The 20,420-nt window shown below is 41.5% G+C and overlaps 2 protein-coding genes across 6 annotated transcripts in view; one reads left to right on the top strand and one right to left on the bottom strand.

Annotated features, from left to right (window-relative positions):
- per2 (period circadian clock 2) overlaps positions 1-14,942 on the top strand; it is a 27,048-nt gene extending 12,106 nt beyond the window's left edge. Inside the window, exons 3-24 of one of the 5 annotated variants that reach the window (XM_035670512.1) lie at positions 1,053-1,145; positions 1,323-1,477; positions 2,004-2,125; positions 2,264-2,465; positions 3,128-3,179; positions 3,728-3,870; positions 4,169-4,247; positions 4,369-4,475; positions 4,576-4,729; positions 4,857-4,971; positions 5,306-5,455; positions 5,628-5,718; positions 5,826-6,003; positions 6,139-6,263; positions 6,891-7,097; positions 8,371-8,637; positions 8,720-9,618; positions 10,004-10,120; positions 10,839-11,076; positions 11,334-11,541; positions 12,580-12,730; positions 12,950-14,942. In XM_035670512.1, coding sequence (XP_035526405.1) covers positions 1,053-1,145; positions 1,323-1,477; positions 2,004-2,125; positions 2,264-2,465; positions 3,128-3,179; positions 3,728-3,870; positions 4,169-4,247; positions 4,369-4,475; positions 4,576-4,729; positions 4,857-4,971; positions 5,306-5,455; positions 5,628-5,718; positions 5,826-6,003; positions 6,139-6,263; positions 6,891-7,097; positions 8,371-8,637; positions 8,720-9,618; positions 10,004-10,120; positions 10,839-11,076; positions 11,334-11,541; positions 12,580-12,730; positions 12,950-13,150 — 4,054 coding nt within the window. In that variant the 3' untranslated portion in view covers positions 13,151-14,942. Of the gene's footprint in view, positions 1-1,052; positions 1,146-1,322; positions 1,478-2,003; positions 2,126-2,263; positions 2,466-3,127; positions 3,180-3,727; positions 3,871-4,168; positions 4,248-4,368; positions 4,476-4,575; positions 4,730-4,856; positions 4,972-5,305; positions 5,456-5,627; positions 5,719-5,822; positions 6,004-6,138; positions 6,264-6,890; positions 7,098-8,370; positions 8,638-8,719; positions 9,619-10,003; positions 10,121-10,838; positions 11,077-11,333; positions 11,542-12,579; positions 12,731-12,949 lie in introns of all 5 variants that reach the window. The other 4 variants (XM_035670514.1, XM_035670511.1, XM_035670516.1 and 1 more) reach the window with 4 other exon arrangements.
- Positions 14,943-17,055: 2,113 nt separating this feature from the next.
- hes6 (hes family bHLH transcription factor 6) lies at positions 17,056-19,039 on the bottom strand. Its single transcript, XM_035670825.1, has 4 exons — positions 18,734-19,039; positions 18,551-18,637; positions 18,337-18,418; positions 17,056-17,964 (listed from the first exon to the last, which is right to left on the bottom strand). Exons 1-4 carry the CDS (start codon positions 18,806-18,808, stop codon positions 17,543-17,545), a joined length of 666 nt encoding a protein of 221 aa, XP_035526718.1. The 5' UTR covers positions 18,809-19,039; the 3' UTR covers positions 17,056-17,542.
- Between the last annotated feature and the right edge of the window lie 1,381 nt (positions 19,040-20,420).

Genomic DNA, 20,420 nt, shown 5'->3' with positions numbered 1-20,420 from the left:
TCTTCATTGTGTTTCCACCACAAATACATAATTCCTTGTTTTAAAAATAATTGCAAAGCTTGACAAAAACAAAATTAACTCAAGGTCCACTTACTTTTTACCAGAACTTTCAAAGCCATCTTATGGCGTTCTCAGTGATTAGAGCTCGCTCAGTTATTGTCACACAGCTTAAATAAGTTACTTAGTTACCATACTTAAGTTGTGTGACAATAACTGAGCTAACTCTAACTGTAACCTAACTCTAAATCACATGATAACAGGTAGCTTTAATGTCAATGATAGAAATATCCATTCACTGAGGAAGTTACTAGCAAACTTGAATATATAATTTTCCAATTTAATTGGCTTTAGAAAAAAGAAAATATACACACATATTTTATTTTTGCATAAATACTCCCAGTCAGGGGCACTAAAATGGCGAATAAGAGCCCAGAGTCAGGGACAAGCAGGAACTATAGACTTCGCATCAAAAAGAGAGCTGTTTTTAGCAGCCCCAGAATTTTTAGCTGCCCCCATTTATTGCTGTATTAGTGCTGTGCACCCTTTGAGCTACAGATACACTTAGTGTCCTCGAGGAGGTGAGACTGACCTCAGATAAGTGTGATTTCTTTTGTAGCATCACTGCTAAATGAGGGCTGAGGCTGCATCCACACCGTTCACCATTCACTTCCACAAAGGCAGCCATCAGCAGGCTCACACTAACAACACCCATGTTGTGATATTGAGTGTATTTTAGGTTTTTTATTATTAGGTAATTTGAGCGCCTCAGTAAAGTCAGGTGTCTCAGCCGTGTGAGAAGGAGATGGATGTGTGAAATTTGCACTTAAGAAATATTAGACAACTACTGCATGTTTGGACCCTGTCAGTCTACTGTTTGATTATGTATTATCACTATTAATGCACTTTCATTTAGTGAGGAAGGAGTTCAAATAAGTCTGACTGAATAAGAAACGTGTCTCTCCCTTCACTTGTGTCTCTCTTTAAGCTAATTTAAGTAATTCTCTTTGCTCTTTGTGGTGTAAAATGTTCAGTTTTCCTTCTTTCCCCTACAGCTCAAACTCCCATAGTCCGTCTCCTCCCAGCAGCTCAAACGCCTTTAGTCTGCTGAGCTCAGAGCAAGACAACCCATCAACCAGCGGCTGCAGGTTAGTGCACTGACCACCACTGTAATACTGAAGTTACCACCAAAATGACTTATAAAATATATTGTTTAAATTAGAAGTTTTCTATTATTTCCTCTATTTGACCTATTTTGAACGGACTGTTTCGTGTTGCAATATCTGACTCGCCTCTGTGCATGTGTGTCCTTATGCAACTTGCAGTAGTCAAGAGTCTGCCAAAGCTAAGACCCAGAAGGAGGTGATTAAAACACTGAAAGAGCTGAAGCTTCACCTGCCTGCTGAGAAGAAACACAATAACAAGTCCACCACATTGAACACCCTCAAGTACGCGCTGCGGTGTGTCAAACAAGTGGAAGGTAAAGTGCTTTTTTTCTCATTCATCCCTCTGCTTTGGTCTTGTGTGTCACTCCCAACTTCTACGCAGTGCTTTCCTTTGTTTTGGTTGTAGTTTAGAAGTTGATTATTTTGTTATTTGTAACACAAGAATGTCTTTTCTTTGAAATTCAGGAAGCTTAGCAGCTAAATGAGACTCAAATAAGATGAACATTTATGCTGGAGGGAACATTTTGTAGGCAGTTTTATGGGTAATGGTCTGAAGACATTTAATTCTACCCTCTCTAAAAGTTTACAGATGGAAATGGGTGGGTGTAGTGTCAACAGTACAGTTGTTACAGAATATGACGCATTTCAGCATAGCACTGAGACATTTTTCATCATTTAAATAATACTTCAGTATGAATACATCATCATTTTGTTGGAGTCTTTGAACCAGGTTCATCAGTGTTGTTTTCTCTAAAATGTCAGTTTCCACAGACCATATATACCATATTGTACATATGTTGAGACACAGACTTTAAAAAAAAATCCCTGTGTGTCCTGCAGCAAATGAGGAGTATTACCAGCTGTTGATGATCAATGACAGTCAACCTTCAGGCCTGGATGTATCCTCTTATACGATAGAGGAGATAGACAGCATTACGTCTGAATACACCCTCAAAAACAACGTGAGTCTTTAAATTCTTCTTAAAATATAACATTTAAGTACTGCATATATTGGTGTTGTGTTTTGAACAAAAATGCTTAAATCGATTGTGTTTGAGCAGTTGATTTATCCCACAATTTGTATTTTCTCTCTTTGACAGGATATTTTTGCAGTAGCGGTGTCTCTCAACACAGGAAGGATAGTCTACATTTCTGATCAGGCTGCCTCCATCCTCAATTGCAAAAGAGATGTGTTCAAGGACGCCAAGTTTGTGGAGTTCCTGACGCCACAGGATGTTAGTGTTTTCTACAGCTTCACAACACCTTACCGCCTGCCCTCCTGGAGCATGTGCACTGGAGCCGGTATGTACTATATAACCCACCACAAGGTTATACAGTTATATTTAAGAGGGCATCCTTGATCATAGTAGTAGTTAAGGAGGATGACTAAATATCAGTCACACTGACACAAATATTCTTCAAATTACTTTGCATATATTAGAAGATTTATTAGAGAAATAAATGACTGTTTGTTAGATCTAGTTTTCTAGGCAACGTTTCAGTGAATCCCAGGCTGCCATCAACATGGTGCATTAGGATCAAGTTGACCTGACCTCAGTCATTCATAAAACTGAAAAATGTTTGCCCCATTTTAACTGAGCTGGATAGAACAGACTGAGCTGATTCAGATGCTAAAGTAAAAATAGGAAAATAAGATAAAAGATACAGAGAGCTCACTATTTTCTTTTCAGTTTAACTGATGATGCCCAGATTGACTTCAGACCCAGAGCTGCACTTTACCTGTTGTGATTTGTCCCCTGTGTGCCTGGAAAAAGTTTGGCTAACAAACCAAAATAAGGCTCATCTAAGGCTGTTTAAATTCATTGCGTTTAAGCTCAGAGCTTCGCTGCATGTTTTTTGATGGAATTAATCAAAGCCTGATCGCCTGCGGAGGCTGAGACCCTGACTAGCATTTAGCCAGATTGTGTTGCTTTTGAATTAAAACATTTTTTTCCCCGTTTCAGAGTCATCCCCCTCAGACTGCATGCAGGAGAAGTCCTTCTTCTGTCGTATCAGGTGGGTGTTGGTTCAAACATGTTGTCGGACCATCTGCTGCTCATACCTGTTTGTAGTGTTTATTCATATTTTTGTTCCACTCTAGATGTTTTTCAATTAGTTTGTGACATCATATGCGTGTAAACTGTAATTATATGCTTATTCCAGGTCAGTGTTATACGTATAGGCAGACACACGCATTTGAAACACGCATCCCCACAACTTACTGTAGACTTTCCATTGACCTACCTAACCCTTTAACATGCCAAACCTTAAATTATCATTCTGCTTTTAGCACTTATCTGATGTAAAAACTGTGAGATCTTAAGCTCTTAAGAAGATAAATCAGTAAAGTATCTTAAGAATGCACATATCTACATTTACTCTAATTAATAGCACACTGATATTAATGAAAAGGTAGCTCAACACTGCCCCCTTGTGTTCAATACCTTGAGCTCAAAAATACCCACAAACATGGACACAGATTATTTGTGAAAACTTGCACTTGGAATCGACAATCCTTATGTGATTTGTTTTAATTTAACTTTTCTTTTCTAACTAATTCCCAGCGGTGGTAAGGAGTGTGAGGGCGATCTGCAGTACTATCCGTTCCGCATGACTCCCTACCTGATGAAGGTCCAAGACACAGTACATGCTGAAGACCAGTTCTGCTGCCTCCTGCTGGCTGAGAGGGTTCACTCTGGTTATGATGGTAAGAACATGACTGCAGGTTCAAGAAGCCAATTCAATGACTCCAGCAAAAATCTGATGTACAGAAAATGTTGATACTTTTAAAGTTAAGATAGTCAAGTTTTACATTTACAATCTTGACAATCTATCAAGCATACAGAGACCCTCTGTGTGGATAATGAAATGTAGGAAGATATCTCTCTTTCAGTGAAAAGATTAGTATTAAACATGATTTTTAATGCCAGACGGTTCAAGACTTTTTCTAAATGAGTCCAATTCTGTTAGACGTTAATAAATATAATCTTCTCTCTTCCTTAAAGCACCCAGAATTCCAACAGACAAACGCATCTTCACTACCACACACACTCCGAGTTGTGTGTTTCAGGATGTGGATGAGAGGTAAGCCACAGCGGCATGTTTCTACTTCTGAGCAGCTATAAGTTCTGAGTAATTTCACACAAATCATTGAACTATCAGACCATAATAGAATTAACAGAGGGATTTGTTTTGTGTGCATCAGGGCAGTTCCTCTCCTCGGGTACCTCCCCCAGGACCTGATTGGCACACCAGTCCTCCTCCACCTGCATCCCAATGACCGTCCAATTATGTTGGCCATTCACAGAAAGAGTGAGTTCGCAGAATTAAATAGATGAAGGCAGACTTTATGTCTGCACAGGAAATCTGTCCCCATCATGGTCTGACTATATTATTTTGCCTTTCTCTGAAGTTCTTCAATATGCTGGGCAACCATTTGACCACTCATCCATCCGGTTCTGTGCGCGAAATGGAGAATACATCATTCTTGACACCAGCTGGTCCAGTTTCGTCAACCCCTGGAGCCGCAAAGTCTCCTTTGTTATCGGGAGACACAAAGTGCGCATGTGAGTATTTCTTTAAGGTAATATCTAAGCTGATGTATTGTTCTTTGGATTGGAAGATTGGAATTACATTGTTTCAAAGACAAATACATTCATGAACCAGTAGCTGATCTGCTTTTTTATTTATCAGGGGCCCTGTGAATGAGGATGTTTTTGTGGCCCCCGTCTCTACTGTCGGCAAGATGAAGACCATGGACTCTGACATCCAGGAGGTTACTGAGCAGATCCATCGGCTCCTGTTACAGGTGAGAGAGGATAAGGAGGGATACAAATCAAGGACACATGTAGTGGTAGTTTATTTAAGAGATTATAAAGCATTGAAGCAGGAGATACAAATGCTAATATACACAGCTGAGGGATTAGAGCAACATCTAACTTCCAGAAAACCCCAAATCAAATCCAAAAACTTTATAACAAAAGACATTTGTAAAAACAACTTTAAGGACACAGAAGAAACTAAACATCTACCAAGAAAATGTAGAACAACGCATGAATTATTTTAGGCAGTGCTACATCCTCTCTGCCTTTTAACACTTCTTTTTTAATCTCTCTCTTCCCTCTCTTTATATCTGTGATCAGCCGGTACATAACAGTGGGTCCAGTGGCTACGGCAGTCTGAGCAGAAACGACCACCTTTTGGGCATGACCTCCTCTAGCGAGAGCCTTGACAACGGCAGTGGGAGCAAGATGCGACAAAAGGAGGAGGAAGTGAGCAGGAAAGCCAGACCAGTGAGTAATACTCAAATACTTTAGTACAGTGTATTCCAACCCATGTGATCCTGCTTGTACAGGATGATATTGCAGTGGCATATACAGGGTTGTTCAACCGGACTCTGACCTGCAGAGTCTGTCTTTAACAGATGTTGTACTGACTCTTCTGTCTTGTGTCTCCGTTTCACAGCGAACCTTTCAGGAAATCTGTAAGGGAATTCATCTTCAGAAGAGCCAGGAGCAGCAGACAACCAAACCAGACCACAAGAAAAGCAGTGGCAGTAAGTCCACCTTATAACCACCTGTGTGTGTGTGTGTGTGTGTGTGTGTGTGTGTGTGTGTTAAATAGTTGAGAAATTGTGTCTAACTCCTGGCCTTCCTCCAGTAGAGTCTGTACAGAAGAGCCCAGCAGTGGTGCGGCCCAAAGACTCAGCAGTTCCTCTAAATTCGAGGGAGTCCGGGGCAACTATGGAGGAGAGTAGGTCCTTTTTCCAGGAGGACATGGCCCTCAATGATCAGACCGCCTACTCCTACCAGCAGATCAGCTGTCTGGACAGTGTTGTCAGGTACAGAGATAAAGACGGTAGCCATGATCATGGGTTTCATTTGTAACACATAATCAGTGCAATGCAAGCCATAGAAACTAATTGATAAGCTTGTCCCACAGAAACTGATCCCTTGTGTTGCTATGAATCCTGTAGGTACTTGGAGACGTGCAATGTTCCCATCAACATGAAGAGGAAGTGCCAATCTTCCTCTAACACCACATCCTCTAATTCAGATGACGACAAACAGAAAGCATCTAACCGCATGCAGGTGTCTGAAGGTATGTTTCGCCACTTCAGTTCATACCATGAAGGAATAAAAGACACTCATAGTCACCTCATCATCAAGTTCCTTTCACACATGAACTGCAACCCTGAACTAGCCTAGATATTACCCGGAGGAACTGTATGAGAAGCCGCAAAAGTCCAAATCAGTTGGACCGGACATTAAACGGATTTTACCCCGCCAGCTCCCTGGTATAAAGTCTGTCTAATGTCCGATTGAGCCCATGTGTGAATGGAGAAGTCGTTGTCCAAAGAATTCACAGCAAATGAGTGGGTCAGTTGATAACGATGATGATGTTGCACGTTGCTTTCCACTCTATAGTTGATATTACGGATACATCCAATTACATGTAGTATTGATATCAACGCCAAAAACGGTGATCATTACAGATGAGTCCTCCTCCTCAGTTAAACCAAACAGAGTATTACCAGTTGGTGCTACATGTGTGAAAGGGCAACTCTGGACAATGTCCGGACCTGAATCTCCTGACATTGTCCGAAGTTCATGTGAGGAAACGGTTATACAAAGCTATGGCCTCTTAAGGTCTTCACACTCTACCCTTTAAAAACTTCTCAATGCCAGTTCTTTGTCAGTATATCTTGTTCTCTGTTCTCTTTGGCAGAACCAGCCTTGTTGAAGGATCAGTCTGATCTCTCCGCTTTGGATGTTCGAGACAAAAAGTCCAGTGACGCGGCCACAGCGGTAGTGGGCACTTCGCTGCCCCTACCTGTACCTAACAAACCAGAAAGTGTGGTGTCCATAACCAGCCAGTGTAGCTACAGTAGCACCATAGTGCATGTTGGGGACAAGAAACCTCAACCAGAGTCAGGTACAGTGCCGTGAAAAAGTGTTTGCTTCCAACCTGATTTCCTCTATTGCTGCATATTTGTTATACAAAGATGTCAGATGAATCATGTGGTGTTTAGCTTTATTTAAGAAACAAGGTTATCCAAAAACCTTGTTATTTGCCACTTTAAACTTAAACAGGTTTTTATCAGCAGTAACTGCATTAACTGTTCAATCATTTTTTTAAGTTTGCAGAAATTCTTATGCTCAGACACAAATATTCAAGCACCAGTTTCTTATTTTAGTGGTTTTTTTTATATCTCTTTGTCTATTTTTACATTTTGATCTGATCAGATCTGAAACTACTCAGTGTGACAAATATACAGAAACAGAATAGATCTGGAAAGAGGCAAATGGTTTTTCACAGCACTGTAAATACTTTATACCTATATGTGTACGCGCTGCTTTCTTTGTGTCCTTGTACGTATGTGTATGTGTGTGTAGTTTATCAGTGGATGCTTGAATCTCAAACTCAACAAACAAAGTTAACTCCTTCCGCGATATAAATTCTTTTAGTTCTACTCAATGTGCACAAACTTTTTGCAGGGTTATTGGGTCCCGTCCTGAATTTAATCTAGAAACTTCAAGAAAAAGCTCTGCTTTCATTATAATTTCATTTTAAATTAATGGTTAAAGTTGCAATCTATCAAAGTCAAAGTCAGATAATGATGATAATGCTGCATTGTAAGTATGCAGCGAAAGTTTTATCAACTGACCAGTTTAGGAACCAGAATTGGCAAGTCCAATAATAGTCTAATAAGTGTCATGTAGTTAAGTCACATTTATTATATATAGTGCTTTATTGCAGTGCCACTAAAGATTTGTGTTTTACTAATATAAAGCACAAATCCTTTCGATGGGCACTGTAATGACCATTCTTGCCAGCGAGTGAGCCAGACTCCAGGCCAAATGATGGAGTGAACATACTATACATACAAACATAGTATGTAAGTAAATAATAACTGTTGTACTAGACTACAGTGTCTAACTGTGTCGTTGTTTCAAGGTCCTGTCACTCAACCACAGGCCTCTGATAGCCCTGAAAGGGGAATCCCACTTGTGCGATCTTTTGACAGTTGCTTCTATCTTTATTGTATTATTATTGGTGTCCATTTATTTTCCAATTCGAGCCACTACAATGCTTGATCAACATTGCTTTTGTCGTCGTCACTGCTCATGCTAAACAGCTATGTTAAAAAAAAAACTTTATTGATTTACTTTATAGTAAAGTGCTTTCCCCACTGTCATCCGTACAGAAATCATAGAGGACATCCCAGGAACAGGAGAGGTGGTAGAGTCCAGCCAGAACCTTGGGGCTCCTCCTCCTTCTGCTGTTTCACCTCCCAGTCAGGAGAGGGAGTCCTACAAGAAACTGGGTTTGACCAAGCAGGTTCTGGCCGCCCATACGCAGAAGGAGGAGCAGGCCTTTCTGTATCGTTTCAAGGAGCTTCGCGGACTGACGGCACTCAAAGCTAACTGCTCTCAGTACCTGGAGCGCCAGAGAGAACAGATCGCCAGCGATGGTACTTCTGACCACCACACTGACACTTTTAACTCAAATTGTAAAGTTTTCCATATTAATCAATATTTCTCTCTACCCTCTAGCTGCACCGGCTGCTCGATCCTGCAAGCCAGGTGCAGAGCCCACCACGCGTCGTGGCACACGGATTAAGAAGACCAAGTCAAAGCGAGCGAAGCAGATCGAGTCCTCAGACAGCACAGTATCACACCACAGACAGAAACACCTGCGGCCTCCTCGTCTGAATCACGGCCTTAACCCAACCTCTTGGTCTCCCTCTGAGACCTCGCAGTCAACTTTTCCCATGGCGTACCCCTCTGTGATGCCAGGCTACCCCCTCCCAGTTTACCCCAGAGCCAGTTCTGTAGCTCCATGCACAGACGCCAATCTACAAGGCTTTAGGGACAACCAGGGCACCCAGGCCCCTCCCTGCCCATCGTCCATCCAGGCTCCTCCCTACACTGCCCCCATAGTCACCCCCATTGTGGCTCTAGTGCTGCCCAACTACGTGTACCCTCCGATGGCCCCTGGGATGCCACCACCACAGCCGCAGCCGGTGTACCACGCAGAAGCTGGTGGTTTTCCCCCCCAAACCCAGCCTTTTTGTCAGGCTGCTTTTCCAGGCCAGGTCCCCTTCACAGCTCCACCTACCTTCAGTGTCCAGAACCAGTTCAACTCCCAGAACCACTTCGCTCCTCAAGCAGGCTACCTGGCCCCGTCGTTCTACTTCCCTCCATCCTCGGAAACCCCAAAGGCCCCCATGGAGGGCCAGTCCCGCTCCTCTACACCGCAGTCTGGAGGAGGTGGAGGCCCAGCGTCACCACCTCTGTTCCAGTCTCGCTGCAGCTCGCCCCTCAACCTGCTGGAGCTCGAGCTGTCCGTGGACAAGCAGGACAGCACAGCGGTCTCCTCTGGAGGACAAGGGAATAATGCAGCTGAACGGGAGAAAGGAGCGAGCGGCAACCAGGCCAAAGAGCTGAAGCAGGTAAACAATGAAACAATCCTCTTTTTATTTGCTCCCATAAGCCTCCCTATGACTAATATTCTTCATCTGTAACATTCTTAAATTGTCAGGATAAAATGTCAGTGCCTCGCTGAACTTTATTGTTGTGGGTTGTTTGAACTCCTGTTGGCAGGCTGTGGCATGTTCCCCTGAGACATTAATTCATTTGTCTCTCACTCAGCCTGTCAGGATTTAATGACATCGTCACAGTGATTCCTCCACATTGTTCACTGCATTAAAGTGCAGCCGTTTTTTTGCTATTGTATTGCTATGCCATGTGTAACGTCAAGTCAGTCTAGACTCCTCAGATGAAAATTTGTGGCCCAGGGTGTTAACACATGATGTTATTATCCCTTACACCCTTTAGCCATCTCTCAGTCTCCTTGGTCCACCTGGACCCTTGTATTGCGAGGGCACGCCATATGTCTGTGAGCGTTTGTCTTGGGATAAAGTGTGCTCTAGGCTGAGGGCTTGCAGCAAAGAGGTAGGCGAATCATCAGAAAACCTCCACACTTCTCCAATCCCATTCCTCCCCGATTCCATATGTCAATTATAACTGTAACAGTTTCTCTTTTTTTTTTCCTTTTCATTACTTATGATTAGCCGTTTAAATCTTGCAGTGTCTATCCAGTAAAGCAAGTCATTGATTTTAACTAAAGTATGAGAAACTTTAAAAAGGAATAATCTGACGTGAAAAACAAGTGATGTATTGAGCTACTTAAAAATGTCAAGTTAAACCAAAACCGTATTATAGTTTACACTGTATGTATGACTGTATGCACAAATACATACCCTCCTTGATTTTGCATGCAAGAACCATACAATTAACATTAGCAGTGGATATTGTATTATACTTGTATTTAACCCTACCCCTAGATTAATGATACATACTCCGATTGAATGATTTGCCCTACTTTAAATCAGCAGCAGAACGATCAGGATCACTGTCATGTTTCTAACCATGCTCAGCCATATTGTGCAGCGATGGTAATCAGATTATTTGTGTGCCAGGTGATTGATTGATTCCAAAAAAATACTCCCAGTTGAGTCTAAAAATGCAGAGGCAAGATGCAACACAGCCAATGACACTATACCTGTGTTAAACAGACGCAGGAGATGGAGGAAGTACTACAGTCTGCTGGCCAGAGCTATGAGTCAAGCTCCTCTTTAATGGTACCGCTTTAATCTTTTTGTTTTTGCAGGCGAGTTCACGTGGCGACGGGAACAACAGTGACGTCAACTCTTCGTCCAGCGACATGTTGGACATTATTCTCCATGAGGACTCCTGCTCAGGCACTGGCTCAGCCACCTCGGGGTCCATGGGCTCAGGCTCCAATGGCTGTGGAACTTCAGCCAGCGGGACGTCCAACAGCGGGACCTCTAAGAGCAGGACGTCAGCCAGCGGAGGCTCGGCCAGTGGAACCTCAGGCAGTGGAACAGGTTTGTTTCTACATCTTATGGATATGTTGACACATCCTCAGGGGTAAAAGAGCAGGAAAATCTAAATACTGGTAGCAGTATGGAGAGTAGAAAACACTAAAGTGAATAGAATCAGCTTTCAATATTAAATGTTGTCTCTCTGTTGACTGTTAGTTGTTAGTTCATAATCACAGGTTTCACAATATACAGGTTTAACAATGTACAAACTATTATCCTTGTTTCAAGCATATAATTCTGTGCTCTTTGGCTGTTCTCAGGAAGCAACAACAGTAGCAATTACTTTGGCAGCGTGGACTCATCCCAAAACAGCCAGAAGGTCAACGGTCATTTAAGCAGCAGCGAGGGAAGGCCGATGGAGATGGAGCAGAGCGAACACTTCATCAAGTATGTACGGCAGGACCCCCTGTGGCTACTCACGGCCAACACAGATGACAAGGTCATGATGACCTATCAGCTGCCCTCGCGGTGAGTAGGAGGACAGGGGGCGTAGGCAGTGAGGAGTAGGATAGTGGTCCTGTAGAGTGTTTGATAGTTTATCAACCTTCTGTTTTGTTATGGAAGGCTAAGGGTAAGCATGCATCCAGGCAAACCGTCCTCTAATCCCCATTAATAGGCAGATTTCCTGTTTATAGACAGTGAAGGATATATCTGCATCCAGGAGGCAGAAACATCAGAAAAGTGTTAGAATTCAGACAAAATGTATCTAGTAACGGACACTCTTCGTCACTTTCCCCAAATGTTATGCATGTTAATAAACGACTGACAACTTAGAGAGAGAGAAATCATTCAGAGTTAGTTATTAAAATCTAGTTTTCTGACCAGGTCTGATTTAATTGTCACAGGACAGAATACTGAACCTTCTCCGCTCATCCTCAACTCCTCTCACTGTAGCTATCCTCAGAGCTGTTGTGTGTTTTCTGCTCACACACGTCTCAAAGTGGAGTTGCTAGGAAAGCTGTCTGAGGGCTGCAGAAAGACGATGCATGAATTTGCACTCCAGTTTGTACTGTCTTAATGCAGCAGCACTAAATACAGCAGTATGCCTCGCTGCATAGTCCTGCACGCTGTCGCTGTCCTGTGTGAACAGCCAGAAAGGCTTAACTGTTGTACAGCATGTTTTGTTCAATTGTTTGCATTTCCTTACAGTTACATTGTCTTATTTGTGCATTAGATACAGCACACATGATTTTCTATTGTGGTCAACTTCCCTAAATAGAGACAAGAATCAGTGTGCATCTCACACTGGAACTGTTTGCAGTGAGGGTTTTTGACCACTAGATGGCACCTTACATTACTAAAGTTAGTAGGTAAGCGGTGCCTGACATTGAATGAGACAGCACAGATGCAGGAAGGTTTCACACAGCAACAATATATATTCCAAAATTAAGAATAGATCATCCATCCCTCTCATTTAAAAACCCAACCCTCCTAAAGGTTTGTCAGATACGACTGTTGGGCCGAGTATTCAATGTGGCTGTGTTTGTGTGTTTGCTGTATCTGCAGTGACATCCAGAAAGTGCTCAGAGATGACAGAGAGAAGCTGAGGCTGCTGCAGAAGAACCAGCCACGGTTTTCAGAGGAGCAGAAAAAGGAGCTGATCGAGGTCCACCCCTGGATCAAGAAGGGAGGTCTGCCCAAGGCGATAGACATTAAGGTAGAATTATTTTATTAAGTTCATTTTTGTTAAGCTTTGAAATAGAATATTTTAAATTTAGTGCAATTTGGTTTATTTGCCTTACTGGAAATAAAGTTTTCAGTCGAGATGGTTTTATACTTCTTTATAACTATTATTATTAGGTTATATCGAACTGGTGAACTCGAACTCACCTTCTCATTTTCATGTCTCCTTTTTGAATCTGTCCGTGGTGTCTAGGTGTGCTCCTGCTGTGACAACGCCTCAGGGGCGGCTGCGGCAGCGGAGGCGGATCAGCCGGACCTGGACATCTGCGATACAGAGACGCGAGTGGTCGGCTGCCAGCGGAGGCCAATAGAGGAACCCACAAACACTGTTGTCATTTCCTGCCATGGCCCTTCTCCTGGCTCCAGCTCCCAGACACAACAAGCTAGACAATAAACTGCTAAAGACTCTCACAGTGACATTCATTACCCATCAGCCTCTTGTTGTGCACGACTGTGAAGAGGGACCTACTTCACCTGGAGCAGGGCCCTTCGCTCTTCACACACAATTATTCATCACTGTCTCTGTCTTGCCATTTTTTTTTTTACGAGTTGTACCTGTTTAGATGTCTGTGGAAAACTGGCTCAAACAGTCAAGACTTGTGGAGAATGTGAATATACATAGAGGACATCAGTTCTTTTATTTTAATATGCTTATAAGCTGCAACATGTATTTGGAGCCAGCGGTTAGGTCTGGGCTTTATGAGGACATACGTTTATTCATTCATTTCTATGTAGCACTTAACAATGCGCAGCACCTAGGTGAAGCTTTTTATATGCAGAGCCCAATAAGGAAAATCCAGTATGTGCTCATACACGAGGCAGTTCAGCGGAGGTCAAACAAACATCAACCAACTGCAGACGACTTTATTCACACGCCAGGAAGTGGCTCTTCTTAACTGTTGCAACTAATGAATGAATTCAGTATTTTTGTGACGCAATTTCCTTAGTTACAACAACTCAGTTACAATAACAACTACGTCAGCATGTGGTGAGAACAGGTGGAGTCAACTCGGTTTCAGTCACTCCCGTCATGCATAGCGATCAAGCAAAAATGCACTTTGTGGAAGAATAACATGAACTGTACATCTGCTCTGTTTGCCCAAAGTAGTTTCTGGTGTTGGATATAATGAGTGGGAGGAAATTTAAAAGGCAATAGCTGAAGTATAATATATTTTAAGCACAGAGTAGCATGAAATTGAAATTTTTAAGCACATATATGACCCAATGAAAGCGGTGAAAACATTTGAGACTGCACTTTGAGAAAAAGACAATCAGATGCAACACATACTATAAGCAACATTTACTCACCAGCCCATCATGTTTTATTATTTCTGGAATTTTTCATTCAGATTTTAAAATGTTCTTGTCATTTGGAGCTAGCTGTGTCTCCTGTTACCTGATGCAGCTTTAAGTTTTCATTCTTTATATGTATATCTATAAGTTTCTAACTGAATGTGGTTTTTTTTTCTGTATCACCTGTGAAACCTTCACTGACTTTGATTTCACAGATGCCTCCCGTTCAAGGAAAGTGTATTTATTGCATTTCAAAACTTTTGTCTTTGACTCTGAGCATATATATATATTTTTTTTACAAACAATAACTGTTTCTGTACAAAGAGATTTGTGGTTTTAAGTTATGACGGAAGTCCAGCTTAAGCAGGACCAAGATTATGAATATTTACTGTATATTTTATTTTAAAAAATGTGAGTTGTGTAATCCACATTAGGAAAATCCCCACAAAATAATAATATGTTGTTTACGGTGGGGGATAAAAATAAAGTGAGGAGAATATTGATGTTTTCCCCAGTTTTAAAAGTGTGTCACATAACACTTGAACTGGTCTAATCTTGGCCCTCATAAATATGGAAAAGAGCATCCTGTGGAAGTGAGTGAAGCTCATCACTGTTCAGAACAAACATGTGGCCACTTCAGAAGTCACAGTTTAGGGTTATTGCATGGGTATAAAGCAGCTCAGACAGATGTCATGTGTGGAGAGCTTTCCTTCACTTTGAAGCTTATGCTGTAATTTGCTCTTCTTGGCAACTTGAACGTTTCCCTGAATTTGTCATTTGTCTTTCTGTTATTTGAACGGACACTGACAACCTTTTTGTTTTCTTTTTTTAATGGTGAATATTCTGTTATATTTGTTAAAAAATCTCCAAATAAAATGTTGCCTAATTTACAATGAATTTAATTGTGTTGTGAAATGTTTTTAAAGGCCCCAATTGAGGTTTGACCATTCAGCCCATATTAAGTTAATTTGACAAACAGCAGACTAAAGATTGCAGCTGTTAATTGGCCAACTAATGAGTATAAACGACTGTAGGACATTATAGCCTGTTTGCCGACATATGGTGAGGAGGGGGCAATTGATTTAGGTATGAACTGAATGAAAATTAACTTTGAACTCTCAGAAAATAAAGTTGTAATGTTTCTGCTCTTCTATGAGGGCAAAGAGACACAGAGGAGATAAAAAACAAATGAGTCTCTAATAACAGCTACTACATAATCATTTATAAATTATCAATATGGGCCGAAAACTTGACATCCTGAAGTCATGACATTCACCTTTCCTCTCTAAGCGGATGTCTGGCCGACCACTGAAACAATAGCTCACATGCACTCCGCAGACAGTCAGATCCTCCAGTCCACCGCTCGGCAGGCCTGATCAAAGCGACCCTCCCCCCAGCCTCCCCTGTTCACACCTTAACCAAATTAACAAACTGCCCTCCTGCAGCGGTAATTTGCACCTCTGGAGACCCGCAAATCCGGTCTAGTCCGACACAGACCCGCAGATCCGAGCGGACTGCTTTACGTTCGTTATCATGAAATAACGTTTTCTTTCTTTCTTTTCCTCAAAAACCTTCTGGGAGTTAAACAGTTAAAAGAATAACACTTGTGTAAGCTTGAGTGTAGTAATGAGGAAGCAGACGTAGTATTACCAAAAAAATGACTCACTGTGTAGAAAGTCCACATAAAGTTTCTATCATCACATATTATATTGTTATTATAACATGTATGCAGTATTTTGTGCATTCAAAAGTCTTAATCTTCAAATTAATATTGCAACTGTAATTGTAGTGGAGTAAAAAGTGGAATATTTCCTCTGAAATGTGATAAAAGTAGTATAAATTACAGTATAAAGTAGCAGAAAATGTAATTACGCAAAGTAACAGTATGTAGTATCTGGTCAGGGTAGAGCTATTTTAACTACTTTATATACTTTACAGTTTAGTCTCTAATAATTAATCATATTTTATAAGTTAATCGTGTTTTGTTTTCTTAATCTGCAAAGTAGCGACTGCAAAATCAGATAAATGTAGTTGATGTAATAATACTACATTTACCTCTGAAATAAAATACACATAAAACTACAAGTACCTCAGAATTACACTTAATTACTTAAGTACTTAGTTACTTTCCAACACTGGAGATATGTGATACCAACTAGGATTAATATTCTTCTACAATCCTAAACTCTGTGTTAATCTTTTTCTTGTCATTTCACCAAAGATCCCTCTCACTACGGGTGTTTTAAGACTGCGGTCAGTGTAAAAAGTGACACTTGGGAGGGGACATCACAGGAACACCAGAGGAGGCATCTGACTGCAGATGGATTAAGACCGAGCTCAGGATTGCTGTCTTTTCTTATTCATTTGTTTGTAGCGGCTGATGGGGCAGAGGCAGAACGGTGTCTGTAGCTCCCACCAGGACCACAGAGGTCATGTCTGAGGATGCAGACACAAGCTTTCTAAGGCGTCTCTGTGAATTAGCATGGCACTCTTTACCCTCCTTCTTCTGGATAGGATAGTATAAATGTACTTTTTATTAGGCACATGCACTGAACTATTGGTTTATCACCCTGCATGAAAGCTGCATATGCAGTGTAATCCAGTACAATATGATAAAACCATACACTTACAAACCAATCAGAGGACACAAGAATGTGCGACAGTGGTGGCTTTGTTAGTCATAGTACAATTCAGTGACTGCGCAAGTTATTTGTTCCCATGTTATTTTAAAACTGCAACATCGAAAAAAAGTAGAGTAGAGTTTTAAAACCCATTTGCCAAGTCCTCAACGAGGCCTATATAAGGAGTGAGTGGATTACTCATTTCACACCTCACGAATGCCTACGATGTGCTAAGGGATATTGGAGAGAGAGAGAGTGCACACAAATGGCCCACAATTGCAGAGTAATAACTAATATCTTGGAAACAGCCGTGGGTGGGTGGAGAGTGGGATCCTTGTGTGTGAAAAATGTGTCTTTTTTGGAAGAAAGTGCTGCACAAATAGAATTTAAAACAAAAGTCAAAAGGATATTTATTGAAACGTATTAGGTGAGGTAGCCTACTAACAGTCATTTGATACTTATAAATACAAAAGTTAAAAGACGATCCTAAATAAAAAATAATTTACACACAACTAACAATGCATTCCTAGTGGGACAGCTATCGTCTATACAGCCCAGTCATATTCAACAAGTAAATATTTACATATGCATTTTGTCCCTTCACTGAAGGCAGGCCTGTATAAGGCCAATACACTTCCAAATGAAGACCCTCTCTGACCTCTGCAAAACAGATTTAATTACATACTTTATTTATTAAATACATTTTAGTTCAATTGTAGTTCCCCCAATAATTACACAAAAAGAGCTTCTCCGATGTCGTTCAGCACCTTACCCCACAAAACAACACCTGAGGCCTACCCCATAAAACACCCTAAACACAGAGCAATAAATCACCTACAGCAGATTAAAACATGCCATCTCCTTTAATGTATCTACCATGGTCTCCACACTGACTTGGAGTAAGTCAAGGAAGGCAAGCTCAACACATCCTGGCTATCAGCCTCCTCTGAAGAAGAAACCTGACTCTGCTCCGAGTCTGTATCGTCCAGGTCAGAGCAGAGGTCATCGCTGGAGGTGGTGGAGGGTGCTGGGGACACCAGGGCCGTGTACATGCTCTCAGGCAGGGCCCAAGTGCTGTTACTGCCGGGGCACTCCGCCACAGAGTCCGGGTGCATCACCCGGAGGCGGTCTTCGTCGTTCAGGGGCATGCTCTCCAGGAGGTGGTTCAACAGCTCCGCGGCTACTGTCGGGTCAATTCCCGGGCAGCTGGACACGAAAGTGTGCACATCATGCATACACTGGATGTATCCCGCCGCGAACCGCTCACAGGCCTCCCGGTTCACGGCGTCAACCTCTACGGGAAGATGAAAACAAACAACAATCGTCAGCTGGGACTACAAAGGGACGCATAACGGACAAACGTCTGGTTCTCTGCTGTGATTGGCTGAGCCGAGGCGGAAGATGCACACGCACACACCTGTGGCCGCAGTGCCGTTGATTAGAATATTAATGCGCCGACCGTTATAAATCAGTTTGTTATGTTAGTTTTTAAAGTACTAGTTTGTTCGGCGGCGGAGGAATGACATGAAAGTAATACGCTACACTGGGTAAAATCTTTTTTTTTTTTAGCGAAAAGTAAAAATAAAAAAATATGTAACCAACTATAACTTTAATTAATGGTTAATGGCTTACTTAAGTGAACAGTAATATGCAGTGTAGGGTTTACCTTGAGCCCGGCTCTGCAAGATGCTCTCCACACGTTTCACTGTCATCTCCAGCACTTCGGCGTTCTCCATCTTTGATTGTAACTGCAGCGGGTCACCAGAAAAAACGTGAGAAACAAAGCTAACTGGCTAAAACAAAACATCACGATAGTTAATTTAGAAGGAACAACGCCACATAAACCAGGGGCCTTAAAACATATATATATATTATCTTACGTCTGCATCCGCGATGAGAACTCTGAGTTCTTGTAAACTTTCATTGATGCGAGCTCTTCTTTTCTTCTCGACCAGAGGTTTCCTCATCTGCCAAAACAGAAAGGACAATGGAGTTAACTTCAGTCAGTTATCAGCCGAGTTAAAGCAGAAACATTGGCATTAAGTTCTCACACAGGCCCGTACCTTTCTGTCAGAGTTGATCCCACTGCAGTTATCACCTCTGTCCATTCCGCCTGTGTTGTTACGGATGGGGGCCATGTTGTTGTAGTTTAACCCAGGCGCTGCCAGAAGCCCACTGCTCGGGAGGTTGCTGGGTAATCCAAAGAGCCGTTACAGCTTGTCAATGGGACAGATGGCCGGGCGATCCCAGCGGCCAACAAAGCTTGCAGACAGACTGGGCTCCTCAATGCTCCTCCGAGGGGGCATGTACTAGATATATATGACGGTTCATTTACATGTGAATGGCTGAACTGGCTACGAGAGCGAGGCACATCGAGGGCGCGCAACGCTCGTACCCGCCAGTAGTCAGTGGTCATGTTAGCTTTTGTCCCCAACTTCAATCTGAACCTACAGTATAATAACCTACAGTGTATTAACATACAGTATAATAACCTACGAGTGTAATTAACATACAGTATAGATACTACGCAGTGTTATTAAAATATACAGTAATAACCTACAGTGTATTAAGAATACAGTACTAATAAAGCTACAGTGTATTAACTACGTATATACCTTACAGAGTATATGAACCTACAATATAAATAATGTCTGAACCTACAGTGTATATAAGGTAAAAACATGAACTGCTTAGATAAATTCTATCAGAAAGGGCCTCCAAAAATGGTCAACAACTTCTGTTGCCACAGCAGAAACAAATAAGATATAATTAAATCAGTGGAAATACTAAAGCATTGATCTTATATAGAAATGCACGACAACAACCATTCTACACTCTACATCCTTCAGGTGTAGGTTGTTTAAGTATATCAATCTCCTCTTGCAAAAAAAAAAACACTTCAACACTTACACATTAAAAGAAAGTGCTTCAGAAAGTTAAAGGGTGTCAGCAATAGGCCACATATGTGCCAATTCTCACATTGCATCATTAGTCAGCTGGGCCTATTTCATGTTTGATTGTTAGCCATCAGTCCACTTATGAGGACAAGGGTAATAGTGCTCCTCTCCCACTGTAAAAAATAAAACAACAGCAAAACAAACTAATGTGAATTGGATGATATGAGCCATTTGTCAAGTACATACTCTGATGTGTAAAGAGTGTAAAGACCCTGATGAACAAGCAGCCTTAGACAGTTGTGTTGGCTCTATTGTACATCATCCCTGTATTTGGAAGGTTTAATGACATGTTTACATTGCATATTCTAGTATCATTTGTAAGTAGAGCTTTTCAGAATAGTTTATTGTAGCATAATCAACTCAGTTTTCCTATTTTGTTCAAATGTAACACACTGTGCTGCTTATGTCTGTAGTTAGTCATACGGACACACTTCCATGACTATTCACATATGGTGACGAGAGCTGTGTGCATGTCTGCAAATTTGCATGTGTTGTGTAATTAGAATTTCGGGGGGAGAGAGACATGCACTTGTAAATGTGTCTGGTTTACAGCTGTACTGTTACAGATAGGATAGATAGGGCACAAGGGTGGTCATAAGGTTTTAGTAAGTTTAGTTAAAGAAAAAAATGAATAGTTACGTCTAATAATTTGACTGTGACGTTTCAAAGTTTTATTAATGAAACTAGGATTACATTTTGCTTAATAATGATCAAATATTTAAATTATTTACTGCAATACCTGCTTTATAACCACGTGCAGTGACCTATTTTAAACATATAAGATTTGCTTTGA

This window comes from Morone saxatilis, unplaced genomic scaffold, assembly GCF_004916995.1.
Source record: "Morone saxatilis isolate NCDOM2014 unplaced genomic scaffold, NCSU_SB_2.0 Contig23, whole genome shotgun sequence".
Taxonomy (NCBI): domain Eukaryota; kingdom Metazoa; phylum Chordata; class Actinopteri; family Moronidae; genus Morone; species Morone saxatilis.
Note: the sequence above shows the minus strand (reverse complement) of the source record. Positions and strands in the feature narration are given on the sequence as shown.

Bases quoted from the DNA above. Each gene is read 5' to 3' on its own strand.
- hes6 (XM_035670825.1), bottom strand. From the start codon at position 18,808: ATGGCCCCCATCCGTAACAACACAGGCGGAATGGACAGAGGTGATAAC. The intron at 18,419-18,550 runs GTAAGATAATAT...GACCCGCTGCAG, and splicing joins TTCTCATCGCGGATGCAGAC to TTACAATCAAAGATGGAGAA. The intron at 17,965-18,336 runs GTAAACCCTACA...ATCTTCCCGTAG, and splicing joins CTTGCAGAGCCGGGCTCAAG to AGGTTGACGCCGTGAACCGG.